Below are 18,337 nucleotides of genomic sequence, written 5' to 3' on the forward strand. Positions count from 1 at the left end.
TCTTGGTATACACAGAGTTGATGGACTTGGTGTTGGAACAGAATTTTATATTTTTTGAGGGTGAGTTGTTCAAACAGACCCAGGGAGTGGCTATGGGGGCAAGTTGTGCCCCCATGTATGCCAACATTGTGCTCATGGTATGGGAAGAGAAGTTTGTGTTCCAATCTGAATATGCACAATACTGGGTACATTACAAACGTTACCTGGATGATATCTGTATTTTTTGGAAAGGTAGTGAGGAAAAGTTAATAAAATTTATAGATTACTTAAACCACACCACTAATTTCTTGAAATTCACTTCTCACATTACACATGACCATATGAACTTTCTTGACGTTACTATTAGAAAAGACATCCCAGGGCAGCAGTTTACATCTAATGTATACGGAAAGGAAACTTTTTCTAATTCATACCTATATTTTACCAGTTCTCACCTGTTCAAACAGAAGTATTGTTAAGGGACAATTTGTCCGTAGTTGTAGGATGACTTCTTTGGATTTGGACTTCGAAGAAGAAAGTCAGAGAGTTAAAGAAATGTAGGTAGGAGGTATCCTAATTATTTAATTGAAGAAGTCTTGGAGGAAGTTAAGAATGGGAGAACAGGTAGGTTTGCCCCTATTCTGGGAACAGGAGATACAGGTGTGGTAGTACCAATACATGTGCAGGGTACCACACAACACCTAGAGGTGAAGTCACCAGTAAAGAATTCAAGAAATTTTTGGGGGTAATTATGTTATGTTCTATAACCAGAATACCTCTAGGGTTAAAAACATTAACATTGGAGCAGGTTCAAGGTGTTATTCAGAGTTGGATGTTTCATTTACTAACACCCTAGGATTTACATACAAAAAAGGAAGGAATCTCAAAAACTTACGGGAGCACAGTGGTTCTATTGTTTCGTGCAAGAAATTGGGAACTTACAAATGTGGGTCATGTGTACAATGTCCATATATACTTAGACAGGATTCTGTATATATCTTATAGAGATTATCAGATTCAGAGTAGTAGTTTTTCCAATTGCAACAGTGAAGGCTTGATTTATTTAGCCTTATGTAAAACCTGTGGGGCATTTTACATTGGAAAAACTACTCGTAAACTTAGAAGGAGGATTTATGAGCACACATATGCTATTAGAGCCCAAGACACTAATAACGCCTTGTTCAAACATACCATGATTTGTCCGCAAGCAAAATGGGGCTTTTTTGTTGTAGAAATGGTTAAATGTGATATGAGGGGGGGCTCGTGGGAAGACAGGATAGAGGTGAGAGAAATATTTTGGCAGTTGTTATTGGAAGCCAACTGATCCCCAGGGCTCAATGAATACATATCCATTGCCCCAATTCTAAAAATGAGAGCTGCAAAACTATAAAGTAAGTGTAACACACTGTTTTACAAGTTCTTTTTGCTGGTTCTTTGTATTTATTTGTTCAGCACATTGTAACAATTTTAGCATTTACATATATACTTTTATTTCAAAGTTTTTAAAAAATGTACGTTTTTATCTTTACTTGTGGCAAGTTGTTAGGTTATCATGATTATTTTATTGGTTTCAATTAAACAATTGTTTAAGTTTTGATTAAAATTGGGAGGGGTATATAAGTTGGCACAGCTTTTTATTAATTTATTCTATATCTGAAGAAGTCTAGTGGACGAAAACGCATTGTATTGTGTGGCGTTTATGTGAATAAACCTGCTGTTGCTTTTATCTTCAGGCTCGTGGCTTTATTACCTCCTGCCTCTTTTGGGTGCCTGTTGTGGTTTTATTGGTTCTTGGTTCTATGGCACCTTTTCCTTGGAGTTTTGGTTGCTTTCTAGTGCTGGCGTCTTGTAAGAGGGTTATTGTACCAGCTCTTGCATTATCCATGATCCAGCTATCATTATCTATGAGGAACGTGTGTCTTATATCTTTTTTTTCTACATTTTCAAATGCAGGTTGTGTGCAGTTAAATTTTGAAACAAGAAGGAATGTGCATAGTCATTGTAGATTGGAATACAATGTTATCTACCTTATGACTCGGAAAATCGTCATATGATAGCGATGTTACTGCATCACCAACATGCTATTTCCTTATGTTCCATTCAATTGAGAAATGATGAGGGAAGACCTGGCAAAATGTCTTTAGCATTTACAAGTCATTTGGAGATTGACCTCATGATATTTCTATTTGACATTTCTGTTAGACCTTGTAAGTTCATATTCTTGACTTGGAATATGCTGCCTACAGTTTTATTGTCTACCATGCACTATGCATGCAACCTGTTACGGCTCAGTGACTACATATCATTTCTCATCATTGTTAACTCATTCTCTTCAGTACAGCTCTTTTGAGTGTGTACCTTTAACTCACAGTGGGCATGGCTTGAGCCTTTAAAAAATGAAGTTATCACTTTACAATTCTAACAAATACTCATTGACAAAGGTCAAATATCAATAGGATTGTGTTTGCCATCATGTATGCTTCAAGATAAAATATTCTGATACCTTGTATGTAGCATGTTTTTGGAATTATTAATGCAAATATGAACAAGCAATATTTGACGCCTAGAGGCACAGTAGGAGTAAACTGCAGAAATGCCTGGAGACGTCTTTCTGATGTAACGAGTTAAAGGGAAAAAAGAGAAATTTGAATACCTATTTACTTACTGTCGAAGACGGTGACACCGGTTTCTTCTACTGTTGTTTAAAGTTAGTACTATGCACAACTGTACTTTCTACACCTCTACCATTTAATGTGAGCGCTTTTGTACAAAAATTCATATGTACTTCTTCAGACATTATTACCCAGCTATCCATGCCTTAAAAAAGACTACATAATTGATTGTGATTTTACCTTTCCGCCTTTTGTTTTTGTTTTAAACGGTTTGAGTTTTCTTTTTTTACTTTCTACACATCTCTGAAGTTTATTGGTGAATGAGCTTACCTGTATGACAGTTTAATGCCAGCATATGAAATAAGTCAACTATACATACAATGATTTATTTTGATAGTCTGCTTATAGTGGACTGTTCATTTAGCTTTAAGTTAATTATAGAAACACACTATTTACACTTGTTTAAAAATGAATCGATCTGCTTATCTTCCAGATATGCATAGTTCAAAAAATGCTGTGTGCCATAAAATAGTATTAAAAATATCTGCAATAAAATGCTTTTATAAGATAATTTTTAACTGTATTCATTATGCATATTCATCTCTTTAAAAGAAAATGGTTACTATTTAGAGAAAGCCTAATAATAGCATGCTGCAAATTTATATTTTTAAAACTATTGTTTGTCAGCAATTTATATTGAAAAACATGAACACCCACAGCTTTTGTCATAATATGCAGATTTTTTTGCTTCATTTTGTGTATACTTTAGATAGTAGAGGCTGATTATGATCCGGTTCCTGAAGGAATTTACTCTGAGAAGGTGACAGAAATAATTAACAGGTAATTAACAATATTACTGCATGTAGATTTCAAATGTTATCATAAAATTTATTAGTGGAATAAGTCACAACTTTTGGTGTTAATGCTGAGGTAGTGAATATGTGTCCTAATATGTTTCCTAGTGATCATAAAACCTGCTATATTGCCTAGTATAGAGAGTTGATTGGTTAAGTAGGGCATGGGGGTAATACATGCTGTTTTTGTTAAGTTTGTCAAGGTTCTGAATTCCCTCACACTGAGTCTTCTTTGACTTTAATTGAGTGACAGGAACAGGGCAAAGATGTAGAGGCACTTCCTTTTTTAGAATGTGTTCTGTATATTTGCCAGTGACAAGTTATCAGCTGTAAGCATTACACTTACCATTTGCATTTTTTTGTTATGCACCAATTTAAGCAGTAATGTTTACTACAAAACATAATGCCCTGTTTATATTTAAAATGCCCTTACCACGAACATAATCATTTTACTGGACGTAAATAGGATTAATAATCCTCTTTAAGATTGCCACAAAGCTAAAAGTTAGTTTTTGTTTATCTTTTATGCATTTATTTATTATCCTTTAACTGAGTAAGTACATTTACAGCCACAGCCCTTGCCATAAGGACAGGGTAAATTAGAGTACCTAAATGTATTTACTGTTTAGTCTAGCTAACCAGTCAACATGTTTATGGAGGACACTCATGAACACTTGGAGGAAAACGTGCAAGCTTTACACAATTACAGGAAGTCATGATTGATCTCCAGATCCTGGTGCTGGAAGGCAAAGCTCTTTTCACTAAGTCGTGTTTATTGGAAAATAGGGATCTAGATGAGTCTACACCTAGGAAAGATGAAAGCTCATACCACTTAAAACACAAAGGCTGAGATTCAGAAAGAACCATGTCGTGAGCACAAAGTGGTGCAGCCGTAAAGGGCATTTCCTGTTGTCACAGAAAATGTGATTCAGATACATGTTTTGCTGCATTATCAGCTAATTTACACATTTCTGAATCTAGCAGTGTTACAGCTAGTGCTAATCAGAACTTAACTGTGGTAGTCACTGCTGGTTGACTGTGCATTGTGTTGACACAGACACCTCCCTCTTTCACTGTCCCAGAAGGATGCACATATTCAAACACACACACACACACACACACACACACACACACACACACACACACACACACACACACACAGTGTGTCTATCCTTCACAACTGTGCCTGAGTTTCTAGACCATTCCTGATGTTGTCTCTCATTTTTGCACTGTACCTCATAAATCGTGGATGATTACAGTCATGCACCAATGCCAGATACCGTGATGCAAGACCTGATGCTCTATTAACATTTAAGTGACTTAGAATAATAATTAAAAGGTCTCCCTGATGTGCTTCTCTCTGCTTTGTCCAGATGGCTTGAGCACAGCCATTGAGAGGTATGGCAGCTCCCATATGCATATGGGTAGTCCCTCATCCCTCTCATCTGTTCCTGATTTTATAGAACATCCCTGATTTTGCCTCTTATACTTTGCCTGTCCCTTGTAACATATGGACCACACTGGAGTCAGAAGACAGACATTGCATTTTCATACTTCTCAGTGTTCAGAAAATGCATCATGATGCAAGGCAGTTTGCTCTAGTAACTTTGCTTGTCTTAAAGCAATATGTAATGAGTGTTCCTGGTGTATAGTGCATCCCCTCCCCCACCAGCTCTTATGTTCAAACATGTTTCGGGCCGCAAAACTCATTGTTCATTGTTTTGTTAACTTTGTAAGTGACTTAGGGTAATATTTAAAGAGTGTACCTGATGTCTAGTCCCCCCCCCCTTTCTTCTTATTGTTCGGAAAATTCTCTATGCTGCAAAACCTATTGCTCTATTCACTTTTTATGTGACTAAGAGTAATATTTAAACATTTCCTGGTGTCTAGTGTTTTCTATTGCTCTATTAACTTTTTATGTGACTAAGAGTTATATTTAAACATTTCCTGGTGTCTAGTGTTTTCTACAACTACTACAGGCTTTGCTTGTTAGTCTGTGAGAGTTTAGAGTTACGGAAGCTCCCCCCACAAACAAACACACACGCACGCACACACTCACACTCATTGTAGATCAGAAACCCCAATCTCATCGCAGTCAAGGACCACACTTACCTATTCACTCATACAGAGAGACACACACACTCACAAATACATTCACACTCATCGTAGATCAGACACCCCACCTTATCACAGTCAAGGACCACACTTCTACACACACACACACACACACACACACACACACACACACACACACACACACACACACACAAACCTACATTAACTGTCCCCTAACTATACCCCCCTACTGTGACCACCCAGGCAGACACACTCACATGAGACCACTACTTTTTGACTATGTTAACCAAAACTGCTGTCTGTGCTGCTTTGTGCAGTTGCATAGATAGGATGTAACATGACCATGAAGATGGCTCACCTTGTTGATCCTGCACATAGACTCACTGTGGTGAGAAAGGCACTGCTTCTAGTGGTAGCAGCTAATGTTAGGGATTACCACTGGTGGTGGTACTTTCTGAATCTCTGCCAAAGTCACGTGAAGTGTACAAGCCCATTTCACATTCAAGTCACTCTGCAGATTTTATTTTTACTCTTATAAAATCTCATTACCAGTCCTTCCAGTTTGATTTGTTTGTCATTTTTTTTACAACATTTGAGCTAGAGGCTTTCTGGTGCTGCAGTAGCAAGTATCCACTTACTAACTCAGGTGACTAGTTAATGAGACTCATATGATTATATATTAGAACATATGCATTGCATTGTGCTTTTGGGAACTAGGTGGTGGTGAAATATGCAGTCAGTATGCATTTTAAGACCTTAAACCAAATTTATTTTTGCTGTGAAATGTGACATACATATGTTGTGCCTTATTGCTGACTAGGCTGTAATTTCTGAAGGCAGTGAGAGAACTGCCTTCTTGCAATAAGCTGTAAACTGTTAAAACAACAAGCAGTCATATGAGAAGGCAAAGCCATAATATACACAGAAGCAAGAATCCCTTCTCAATATTTCTATTGGACTGAATTGCCCTTTTGGTATGCATAGTCTGTGTTGTATTTTTCACTGAACTGACCTGTGTTTGAGATTGCTATGCTTAGGCATGGATCATTGCTAATTTATTGATATATAAAGCAATTATATCATTGCTTGGTATTGTTTTCTTTTACTGGAAGAAAACCTCTTGCTAAGATCAGTGGTCAATAGTTGTATGACAGAAACGGCTGTACGATCCTTTAGATACAAATAAAAAACAAACTCCACAACAGACAAGGTAGAAAATGCACTGAATACTCATAAATAAAACTGTACCAACAATGTAGTAAAAAAATCATCATCACAGGAGAGAAAGAGTGTTTGTTAAGCACTTTCATTCATTTTATTTGCTGAACTTCATCAGAGCTAAAGTAATTAAAACACTCCCTCCCTTGTATATAGGGTTTCCACCTGTCCCACTTTGTGAGGGACGGTCCCTCTTTGGGCAGTTGTGTCCTGCAAAGAAATCAAAAAATGGCAAGTGTCCTGAGATTTTAGGACAAACATATTTCCTATATTTTATGTAATAGTTGCATAAAACAGTTATTCTGTATCTAAAACACCTTAATGTTATAAGAAACAGAATAAGCAACTACAATTCTACAAGAATAAGTTTTTATTTAGGCAAAAAAGTGAAGTTCTGTCCTTTGTACTGACTGTGCTTATGTTTTGCCCTGCAAAATCTGATATTTGTACCAAAAATGGCCCACTTTGGGCATTTGAAAAGGTGGTAACCCTACTTGTATGCCATTAATTGACATCACATTACTTAATGAATCATTTGTTTAAGATACATAGTTAAATAATGAAAACATATTAAAATCATAATAAATTCATGATTAACTAAACCGTAAACAAAATATTTAGTAATACATAAATTTAAAGCTTTAAAAGACACTTAATGTTCACATTGTCATTAAGACCTGGCAATTTATCAGCTTGTAATAATATTTGCCAATTTAAACTTCAAGAATAGTATTAATATCTCCACTGAAAGCAGCCAGTTTGACATAATCAATGACAAAAAATATGAACTTTTTAAAATCAACACACAACAAAGAATGCTTAGCTAATGCAATGGTTATGTCCTTATTTATGACAGTCAACAAATGCTCATAAATTCTTTTTGACAACTTTCTTTTAGTTTTGCCTACTTAAAAACGGTCACATGATTCACAAGTGGCTAAACAGACAACAAAAGGTAGATTCATAAGTAAATCTGCTTTTTGTGTCCAACATTGAGCATTGTTGTACTTCAAAATAACATTTGAACCTTCATTAATATACCTGAAATATTTACGTGCATTACATTTGAATATACTATATGTAGTGGTAACATTTTCATATGGAATGTCTTCAAAAGTTTTTTTCAAATCAGATGATTTCTTACAACTAAAACTAGGTGCAAGACCTAGAACCGAGGAGAAATTTTTATTTCCTACCACGACATTCCAATTTTTAGTAATGACATTTCTTATATCATTCATCTCCAGAGAAAGAGGCAAAGGAAATGTTCTTGTTTTAGAAAATGTCTGCATTACTATTATTCATAGCATTCTTAGTAGACAGGTGCAAACCTGGTATTCCTCAATCTTGATCAGAAAATAGCTGTTTTAGATAGAGAACCTCTTTATCAGAATTAACATCATTCCTAATAAGTCACTATGTTTTATAAACTACCCCCTGATCACATTGTGCTTCATGAATCTAGGATGCTGACTGTCAGACACTAGATAGTTATTAGTAAAAGTAGTTTTCCTATAAGTGTTACTTTGAAAAGTGCTATTTTCACTATCCTTTTTAATTTCAATATGTAAACACTGGACTGAACTACCTAAGCCACCTTTAGTAAAAAAATAAAAGCCATACTGTTTCTGAGTTCAGTGAAAACAATTACCAAATTTGTCTGAATCTCCTCCCCAAATTAAAAATAAATCATCTATATCCATCCATCCATCCATCCTCAACCCCTTTTTCCCATATATCTTCTGTAAAATTAAACATTTTGAAATAATGTATGTGTTCTTAAAAATTCATCTTCCTATCAACTCATCACTACATTTGCAAATGAGGGTGCTATCCTTGCACCCATGGCTACACCTTTTTTCTGTTTATAGTAAGTATCATTAAAACTGAAAAAAAGTTATTATTCAGAGCTAATTCAGTAAATGAACAAATAGTGTTAACAGCACTACTAGTGAAATTAGTAAACTTACACAAATAATTTCTTATATAATCCACACCAGTACCTCGGGGATATAAAAGTATATAGGGAGACCACATCCAATGCCATTAATAATTTTCCTGCAAATATATATATATATATATATATATATATATATATATATATATATACATACATACATACATGTAATGCATCCAATAAAGCCCAAGAGTCTTTCAGCTAAAAATTAGAATTCTGGTCTACAGGATTCATCACAGAATCTAAGAAAATTAAGATGTTTTCTGTCTTACTACCATCTGTTGCAATGATTGGTCTAAACGTGGGAAGGCTGTTTTCACTAATAAGATCGTGGGTTTTCAGAAAAAAAGAAAAATCAAGACATTTTCAGAAATTCAACTTGTAAAAAAATCAAACATACCAGTATTAATGTGTCTTGATGTTGAAAAATAGTATTGAGTTTCTAAAAGAAAACAATAATAGTATTTACAGAAGTTTATTGATAATAATCAGTATTAACATTTGCATCAGAAATGAAACATAATCAGTGTAATTCATAAAGACAAATTTATTCCCCTTGCCAGCAATCCTTAATCCTTTAGTTTTTCTAAGCTCGGAAAGTTCCAGTCTTTCAATTAATGTCATATTGAAAAACTTTTTGTTGACTGGGGCATGTATAAGATCACGAATGTCCTTTTCACAAATGTCAGCAAAAACCTGTAAAATATTGTTCAATGAGGAGTTAAATGCACTCTTTTTTTTCTTTAAAATGTAACTAGCACTAACATGTGAACAATTTGCATCATGCAAAATATATAAGTTCAGTTTTTGTACAAACAACTTAAGATCTTTGATAACTTCGGTAACAGTCCTATGAGCATGAGCAAAAGTAAACCTTTTTCTAAATACTGCTAGATGTCTGCTATAGTTCTTAACTGTACAAGTTGCCATATTATTATTAGCAGATATTGTTCTTCTCCTCTTCCTTACTTTTTGCCTTTTGAAAAAAACGTGATTCACTTTTACATTCTTTTGAGTCATCACTGGAAAAAGGGAAGACGGCTGAGAAGTTTCAGTCACACACTTATGTCTCAACCTCCTATCAAAAAGATTTGAAGTAACATCTAATAAATTATAGCTCAGTCCAGGGACCATATCTTCAGAAGATCAGAAAGTATCAGAAATCTGACTAACTTGTACATTGCTATTCACTGGGAGTGAAGCATCATGTAAAACATTTGTATCCATGCTGTCTGAAAAAGTCTCAAGTGGATAAAGCATACATTGCAGAATATTTCATTAATTTTCTCTGCTTTCTATTAGCAATTGTGGCTATATGTCTATCTAATTTTGTTTTAATACCATTGTATTCAGTTGTACATTCACTAAAACAAAGATGTTGTCTAACAGAACAATTTAGCTTCTGAATAACATGTTTTTTTTTAAAACAAAGCTTATCTTTATAATCAGCAACCAAATAAGTCATAACTTGCAAGCATATTTTATTAAAAATTTCTGCTAACTTTTTATACAGTGAGTCGTTTTGCTTAGTGCCAACTTCCTGGATTGCTATGCAGTGTTCAAGATAAAAAAAATCTCCATTTCAACAGTTTTAAGTTTAAGTAACTATTTCTCCAATTCAATAATCCGAGACCTACAATCACTTAATGGTGAAAAATTGTTAGTATTTAAAAGTGCATTCACATATGTAGTCTTAATGCATCCAAAAGGGTTAGCACTGCTTTGTAAAATATTGTCCAAATTATAACATGAAACGTTATCAGTTCCGCATGTAGAATGTGATATTTCATTATTATCAGCACTTTGTCCATCAAATACACTTCATTCGCTAGTGTCTTGAACTACCTGCTCTGTATTAGAGTTAATACTTGTAACATTAGATGTTATGTGATCCTATCTCGCCTGCATTCTGTACTGATGGGCTCAGAGCCGATCCTCGGCTCCAACTCGGCACGCTATGCTATAAAGCGAAGCCTCTTATTGGCTGAGCTATTCTCTATCCCAGGATGCACCACCACTAATCGCCCAGATCTCGTTTGCCGCTTACAAGCTAGGACGTGGTCTCAAACTTGGCTGAGCTAAGTGCTGTTTTTTCCTAAAGTTTTCCTGTCAGGAAATGCTCTATTCTTACCCAAAAGCTGTTTTAACAGCTATTGTTGTGTACGGCGTGTTTTTTGGTATAATTTTGTGGTAAATTTGTGTGTTTGATTAGGGAAAGGTTTCCCGTTTAAGTTAGAGGGGCCTTCCCCTATTCCTTAGCAAGTTTTCTCTTTTTTTAAGGAGGTCAAGTACCTGTTTAAGTTAGAGGGTTCTTGGCCCTCCTTTTTGGTGTTTGTGATATTTGTATTGTACTGGTTAATTTTGATCTATCTTAAAAAAAAAAAAAAAAAAAGGATTTATTGTTGTTTAAAATCTTTGTTTTCTGACTAGATAGTGTTTTTTTTCCACTGTTATAGTGAGTGTTTTAGAGGCATTATGTCCAAAGAACATAGACCCTCAGGATTCAAGAAGTGCACGAGGTGCAATTATAAAATGTCTATAACCGATGATCACTCCTCGTGCGTATATTGTTTAGGCGCCAAGCACCTACAGGAGTCCTGCAGCGTGTGTCACGCCTTTTCCTCTAGGGTCCTCCAAGAGAGGAAGAATAAATTAATCTTGAAAGGGCTGATTAAACCCTCCTTCGAGGAGGCCTTATCTTCCTCTTCCTCTCCAACTAAGAAAAAGAAAGCGTCGGCTCCGACCAGCCCGTCGGAACCGACTACTAAGAAATCCAGGCAGGCTTCTCCATCGGCTCCACGGACTTCAGAGCCGAGGGCGGAACGGTCTGCCTCGATGCCCCCAGTCTCGACTCCTCTGGTTTCGGAGCCGATGACTGGGGCTTCGAGAGGCGGGTCACCTTCATCGGCTCCACTGATTTTGGAGCCGATGAGGGTTGCCGGCTCAGACTCTTCCCCTTCGGCGCCAAAGCCCTCCTCGGCACCTTGGGAAATTGTTTTGGGATCTCCCTCGGCACCGATACTGGTTGAGTCCATTTGGAGCCGGTCCCCCAGTCCTTCGGAGCTGATGGAGAAGTCGGTTCGGACCCGATCGGTTTCCTCTCGATCTTCCAAGATGTCGGATTCGGACATCGACAGGGTGCTCCTAAGACTATTTCAGTCTCCTGTATTCCAGAAATTAGTTTCGGCTCCAGCCCATTCGGCTTCGGAGCCGATGGCCCACCCTGTAGTTCTGGTTCCTCCTCCAACAGCCTCGGCACCGTTGGAGCCGGTGCTGGTGGAGCCGATGGAGGTTTTCGGGTCGGCCCCGACCCTCACTCCAACCCCGGCTCTCGAGTCAGAGTTCGGTACACGGACCTCCTCTGTCGGCCCCGGGGGGGACGCTTTGGGACTGATGTTTTCGGTTCCGAGCCTTCCTCTCGGTGCGTCGGCTGCGGGGGTACCGTCTACTGTTGTGGCCATGGGGGTTGGACCTTCCCAGGATTCTGGTGGTCCGGCCTTCAGGGCCGTGAGGCGTGCGTTAGCCAAATCTTCTTTGGCTACCTCCACGATCCCACCAGCACCTTCCCTACATACGGAGACTGGGTCTTTGGTAGTCTCCCTGTCCTTAGACAGCGGAGCCCTGGGGCCTGAGGTCACCCCCACTGGGGGTTCCTCCCATCCTGGAGGTCCCTCTGAAGCTTCTTCAGAGGAACCCCCAAGGAAACGATCGTGCAAGAGGAAGCACGTCGACTCCCCTGATGAGTCTCTCACGTCAGACACTGATCTTGATGATGCGGAAGGGTCCCCTAAGTCGTCCTCAGATGATGTCTCCTTTGCAGACATCTTGGAAGCCCTCAAACAACGAGGCAGCTGGCATTCCAAACCCCCTTCTGCTGACGAGTTGGTGTTCTTTAACGCCTTCGGGGCTCAGCCCTCCGCCTCCTGGGTGTCTCCGCCCTTCGATGAGCTCCTAGATTTGATCTGTCGAAGGGCATGGGAACATCCAGACTCTGTGGAACCGGTGCCTGCTCGCCCAAATAAGTTCCTATCAGCACCCCCAGAGAAGGAGTTTTTGACCAAAGGTGTGGCTGTAGATGCCTTGGTGGTGGCATCTGCTACCCAACAAGATGTAGCAGAGGCTTCGACGTCCGTCCATCCTCCTAATAAGGAGTCTAGGAGCATGGATCGGTACGGGAAGTGCACCCTCAGTTCAGCGGCCTTTACCTTAAGGTCCCTGAACTATTTAACGCACTTCACCAGGTTTCAGAGGGATCTGATCAAGGAGCTTTCCGATACCCTCTTGGGTAACCTACCTGAGCAGCTGGCCCAGACAGTTGGCTCTCAGTTGGCTACGCTGTCATCGATATCAAACTCGTCCATGAGGCTCATTTCATATGTGGCCGAGGGGGCGAGTAGGGCGGCGGGTACGGGTATTGCTCTATGGAGGCAATCCTGGCTCCGCCTGTGTCATTTTGCGGAAGCCTTTAAGTCTTCCTTTGCCGACGCTCCCTTTGATGGGTCCTCTTTGTTTGGACCCAAGGTAAAGGACACATTGACCCGCAGCGAGCAAGAAGGTAAGACTTTGACTGCCGTAGGAGCACGATTTTCCACTCACTTATCCCAAGGCTAAAAGTGGAGGGAAAATGTGGTTCCGTAGATCCCAGAAGTCTTATCCCTCGCAGCAGGACGATCCCTCTTCTAGAGGCAGAGGAGGGGGAAATTTTTCTGGAAGACGCCGTCCCAGAGGCAGCAGAGGCCCCCGCAACACTGGAGACCGCGAATCCTTTCGTGGCTCTTCAGCCTTCCACAATCCCTGAAGGATTGCCCGACTGTGCAGCTCCAGAGCCAGTCGGAGGTCATTTGTCGAGGCACCTAAAAGCCTGGGAAGGTATCACTCAGGACCGATGGGTGCTTCGAATTATCGCCAGAGGTTACGCCATCCCCTTTTCTCACTCCCCACCTCCGTCCAAGAAAATCCCAGACCCGCCACCCAGTCAACGGGAAATTGCAGCCTTAGAAGTCTCAAAGCTGCTTCAAAAAGGAGTCATCCAACCGGTCCCCGCAGACCAGATCGGATTAGGGACTTACTCAAGATTCTTTTTGGTGCCAAAAAAGACTGGGGACTTGAGACCCATTTTGGATCTCAGCATTCTAAATCGTTCAGTCAAAAAGTCCAAGTTCTGAATGGTCACCTTACAATCCATTCTCCCACTGCTGGAGAAAGGTGTTTGGATGTGCTCCATAGATCTCAAGGACGCTTATTACCACATCCTGGTAGATCAGGCATCCAGGAGACATTTGCGCTTCAGCCTAGGAGACAGTCATTTTCAGTTCCACGCGCTGCCCTTTGGTCTCACCACAGCCCCCAGGGTGTTCACCAAATGTTTGGCGGTCGTGACTGCTCACCTGAGGAGTCTAGGATTCCAGGTGTTTCCGTATCTGGACGACTGGCTCCTAACTGCCACCTCCAGGCATCTACTATTGCAGAACCTACAAGCCACAATATCACTAGGCACTTCCCTTGGGATCACCTTCAATTGGCCAAAGTCTGTGTTGCTGCCATCTCAGCGCATAAGATTCATCGGAGTAGAGATAGACTCAAACCGAATGCGGGTCTATCTTTCTACAGAAAGGATACAAACTATACAGGCTCAAGTCCGAGCCTTGCTTCTCAGATCCAAAGCTCCAGCCAGGATGGTCCTGCAGCTATTGGGATCTATGTCGGCCACTGTTCTTCTGGTCCCCCTAGCAAGGTTGCATATGAGAATTCTCCAGTGGCTTCTTTCGACACAGTGGTCCTTTCAGGATCTCCCTCTCAGTCACCTCATACGGATCACGGAAACCTGCAAACGGGACCTTCGCTGGTGGCTGGTGCCCTCCAGTCTGGATCAGGGTCGACCCTTTGTTCCACCTCCTCCTATGGCCACTTTGACTACGGACGCCTCCCAGATGGGGTAGGGGGGCATTCCCTGGGCAGGTCAGTCCAAGGCAAATGGCATTCAGAAGAGAGTCTTCTTCATATCAACATTTTGGAAATGAGGGCGGTGCTTCTATCTCTACAAGCCCTCCATGATTACCTCCCTCAGGGTGTAATTGCCGTTCACTCCGACAACATGTCAGTGGTCTGGTATCTGAACAAGCAGGGAGGAACCAGATCCTACCCTCTTTGCAGAGAGGCCATGAGAGTCTGGGAATGGGCAGTGGTGACCAGACGTTTTCTGATAGCAACTCATATCCCTGGCGAATCCAACGTGATAGCCGACAGACTGAGCAGAACTATCCTCTCTCCTCACGAGTGGTCTCTGAACAATGCAGTGACAACTCAGATCTTCAGCAGATGGGGAACTCCTTGTTGCGACCTCTTCGCAACCCCGCTGAACGCGAAGTGCAGAAAGTTCTTCTCCCTCACTCCAGCTCCGGGGGAGAGTCCTATGGACGCATTAGCCCATCCTTGGCCCACTGGCTTGCTATACGCCTTCCCCCCAGTTCCCCTCCTTCCCAGAGTGATCCAAAAGGCGTCTCACTTGGGGAGCAAAATGATCTTAGTTGCCCCTTACTGGCCTCGTCAGGTATAGTTCCCCTATCTTCGGAAATATGCACTGGACGGTCCATGGTTCCTGGATCAGATCCCAGACCTATTAACTCATCAGTCGGGACAACTCCACCAGTCCCTTCACACTTTGAAGTTAACAGCTTGGCTCCTCCTCTTCCGACTATAGTCAGGAATCATACCTTAGACCCGGAAGTCATACATATCTTATCTTCGGCCCACAAGTCTTCCACTAAGAAATTGTATACTAGCAAATGGAAGAGATTCGCTATTTGGGCTCAACTCCAGGGTCTGGATCCCATCACTATTCCTGTATCGGAAGTCCTGAAATTTCTAACTTCCCTATTCAATCAAGGTTCTTTAGTCTCTACCATCAAGGTCCAATTGGCAGCTATTTTCAATTTTCATGAATCTATAAACCCACCTTTAATGAGCAACAGATTGTGTAAAACCTTCATGAAAGGTGCTGCGCTTTTACGACCTCCGATTTCTCATCCTGCTCCTCCGTGGGATCTCGATGTGGTATTACGTGCCTTAACCACCTCCCCCTTCGAACCGGCAGCAACATGTGATTTAAAATTTCTATCTTGGAAAACTGCCTTTCTGGTTGCGATTACTTCTGCCAGAAGGGTTTCAGAGCTTCAAGCTCTATCTGTAAAACCACCGTACCTGGTTTTTCACAAAGATAGAGTATCCCTCAGGCCTAATCCATCCTTTGTCCCTAAGGTTTGTTCCAGTTTTTGCCTGCAACAGTCATTAGAACTTCCAGTTTTCTTTCCAAAGTACTCAAACAAAGCAGAATACATATTCCACACATTGGATGTCCACAGGCAATTGCGTTTTTATTTAGATAGGACCAAACAAACAAGGAAAACAGATCAATTGTTTGTGTCCTTTTCGGATAATAAATTGGGCAAAGCTGTCACAAAGGTCACTATTGCCAAATGGATCAGGGACTGTATTAGTCAAGCTTATTCCTCTTCTAATAAAGAGCTTACGACTTCTGTCAAAGCTCACTCTACAAGAGCTATGGCTACTTCAATAGCATTCCATTCTAAGCTTGCCATTAGTGACATTTGTGCTGCGGCTACGTGGTCTTCCCCGCACACTTTCATTTCCCACTACAAATTGGATGTGGCATCTCGGGGGCGAGCTTCATTTGGTTCCACAGTGCTCAGGAGTGTTTTCCAGTGAGCCACCCAGGATTTAGGTGCTAGGGACGCTGTCCCATCAGTACAGAATGTAGGCGAGATAGGATCACATAACATCTTTTAGTTATGTACTCACCATAACTTTAGATGTTTGGGATCCATCTCGCCTACATTCCCAATAACCCACCCTCCTTCCCCCTGCCTTGGAGATCAGAAGAGATCGGACAGTCTGAATTCTATTGTTTCATCTTGAAACATCTGGCAATGTTATATAAACAAGTTATGTGTGTGTGCATGAATGCGGACAAACAAGATCTGGGGGATTAGTGGTGGTGCATCCTGGGATAGAGAATAGCTCAGCCAATAAGAGGCTTCGCTCTATAGCATAGCGTGCCAAGTCGGAGCCGAGGATCAGCTCCGAGCCCATCAGTACAGAATGTAGGCGAGATGGATCCCAAACATCTAAAGTTATGGTGAGTACATAACTAAAAGATGCCAAACAACATCCAAGAGGCTGAATATTTATTAAAAGTCCATGCACTTGTGGTAGCAAACCAGTCAAAGTTTGTGTAAGGTTGTTGAGCTCTGTGGGAGCAGGATGTATAGTCAAATTCAAATCTGAATCATCTCCATCATTGTAAAAACCTATGGGTGAACAGGTGATAGCATGTATAGCCTTCATGCCATAAACCAAAAATCAAACCAAACAGAAATGTGTGTACAATCTTCAGATACAAATAAAAAGCAAATTCCACAACAGACAAAGTAGAAAATGCACTTGTGAATAAAAACTGTAGCAACAATGGAGAAAAAAAAATCTCATAGGAGGCAAAGAATGTTTGCTAAGCACTTTAATTCATTTTATTTGCTGAACTTCATCAGAGCTAAAGTAATTAAAACACTCCATCCCTTATATATCATTGATTAGCATCACATGACTTAATGAAGCATTTGTTTAAAAATACGTACAGATATTTGTAAATGTTGCTGTAGGAACAAAACTTAGTCCTATCTACCTTTCCACTTATGTAATATAACTGACCCGAGTGCATCAGTTGTTTTTTTCAGTAAAAATGAAACCCATGTGCCTCTGAATAACAAGAAGAAAAAAACTGAGGAACTACTCTGTATAAATACAGAAGAGGTCTGAAATATGACAGATGGAGAATAACCTATTTTGTTATAAAACAATAAATACAATAAAATGCTGGGTAGGAACTTTTATTTTGCAACAAAGACTTCATTACACTAAAAAACAAAATACTCCATAGAAATATTTGGGTCCATATCATGTCAGTGAAATGGCATTACAGTGAATGCCGTTTCACTGACACATATAGACTGAAATTGGAAAAGCGCAAACGCTCAGGTCAGTGATTTCTTTCCCAGGGAAAGAAGTCACTTGGTCTGAGCTGTGGCATTGCCGATCTTGGAGTTGGTATATTTAGTTAGGGGGGGTGTGGAAGGGGAAGCCCCCCCACTTTGTAATGTTTTAAGTGTATGTTGTGTTTTGTTGGTTCACCGATTTTTTTCTATGGGAAAAAAATTAGTGAACTGGGGTTTTGCTTTTTTAAGACGTTGGTCTATATGTGTAGGCAAAATGACATTCGCTGTAATGGCGTTTCATTGACATAATATAAACCCAAAATATTTATATACCACCTTGTGTCACCTGCCAACATCACATGACCAAAAAACATTGTATTGCCCAACCTAATAATGTAATCCATTATTTATTAAAAAAAATAAACTAAAATTTAGACATCAGCGTCTATTGTTATGTTTCTTTTTCAAAGCTAGTTTAAAATTAATAACTCCTCTCAAACCTGGATTTTGGGTAGCATCTACATTTATTTGCCTTTGGAATTCGTTATACTCCAACTCTTCTTCTCTTTTGCTCCCATTAACTCTGTTCTATAGCACAAAAAATAAACTTTTTGAAACTAGAACACTCTTTAG

The 18,337-nt window shown here is 40.0% G+C and overlaps 1 protein-coding gene across 1 annotated transcript in view; it reads left to right on the plus strand.

Annotated features, from left to right (window-relative positions):
* NEK10 (NIMA related kinase 10) overlaps window positions 1-18,337 on the plus strand; it is a 3,576,599-nt gene that overhangs the window by 2,773,016 nt on the left and 785,246 nt on the right. The window contains exon 26 of the mRNA XM_044064761.1: window positions 3,361-3,431. Coding sequence (XP_043920696.1) covers window positions 3,361-3,431 — 71 coding nt within the window. The remainder of the gene's footprint in view (window positions 1-3,360; window positions 3,432-18,337) is intronic.

Source organism: Protopterus annectens, chromosome 3.part0 (assembly GCF_019279795.1).
Source record: "Protopterus annectens isolate FY-2018-M chromosome 3.part0, PAN1.0, whole genome shotgun sequence".
Classification (NCBI taxonomy): Eukaryota; Metazoa; Chordata; order Ceratodontiformes; family Protopteridae; genus Protopterus; species Protopterus annectens.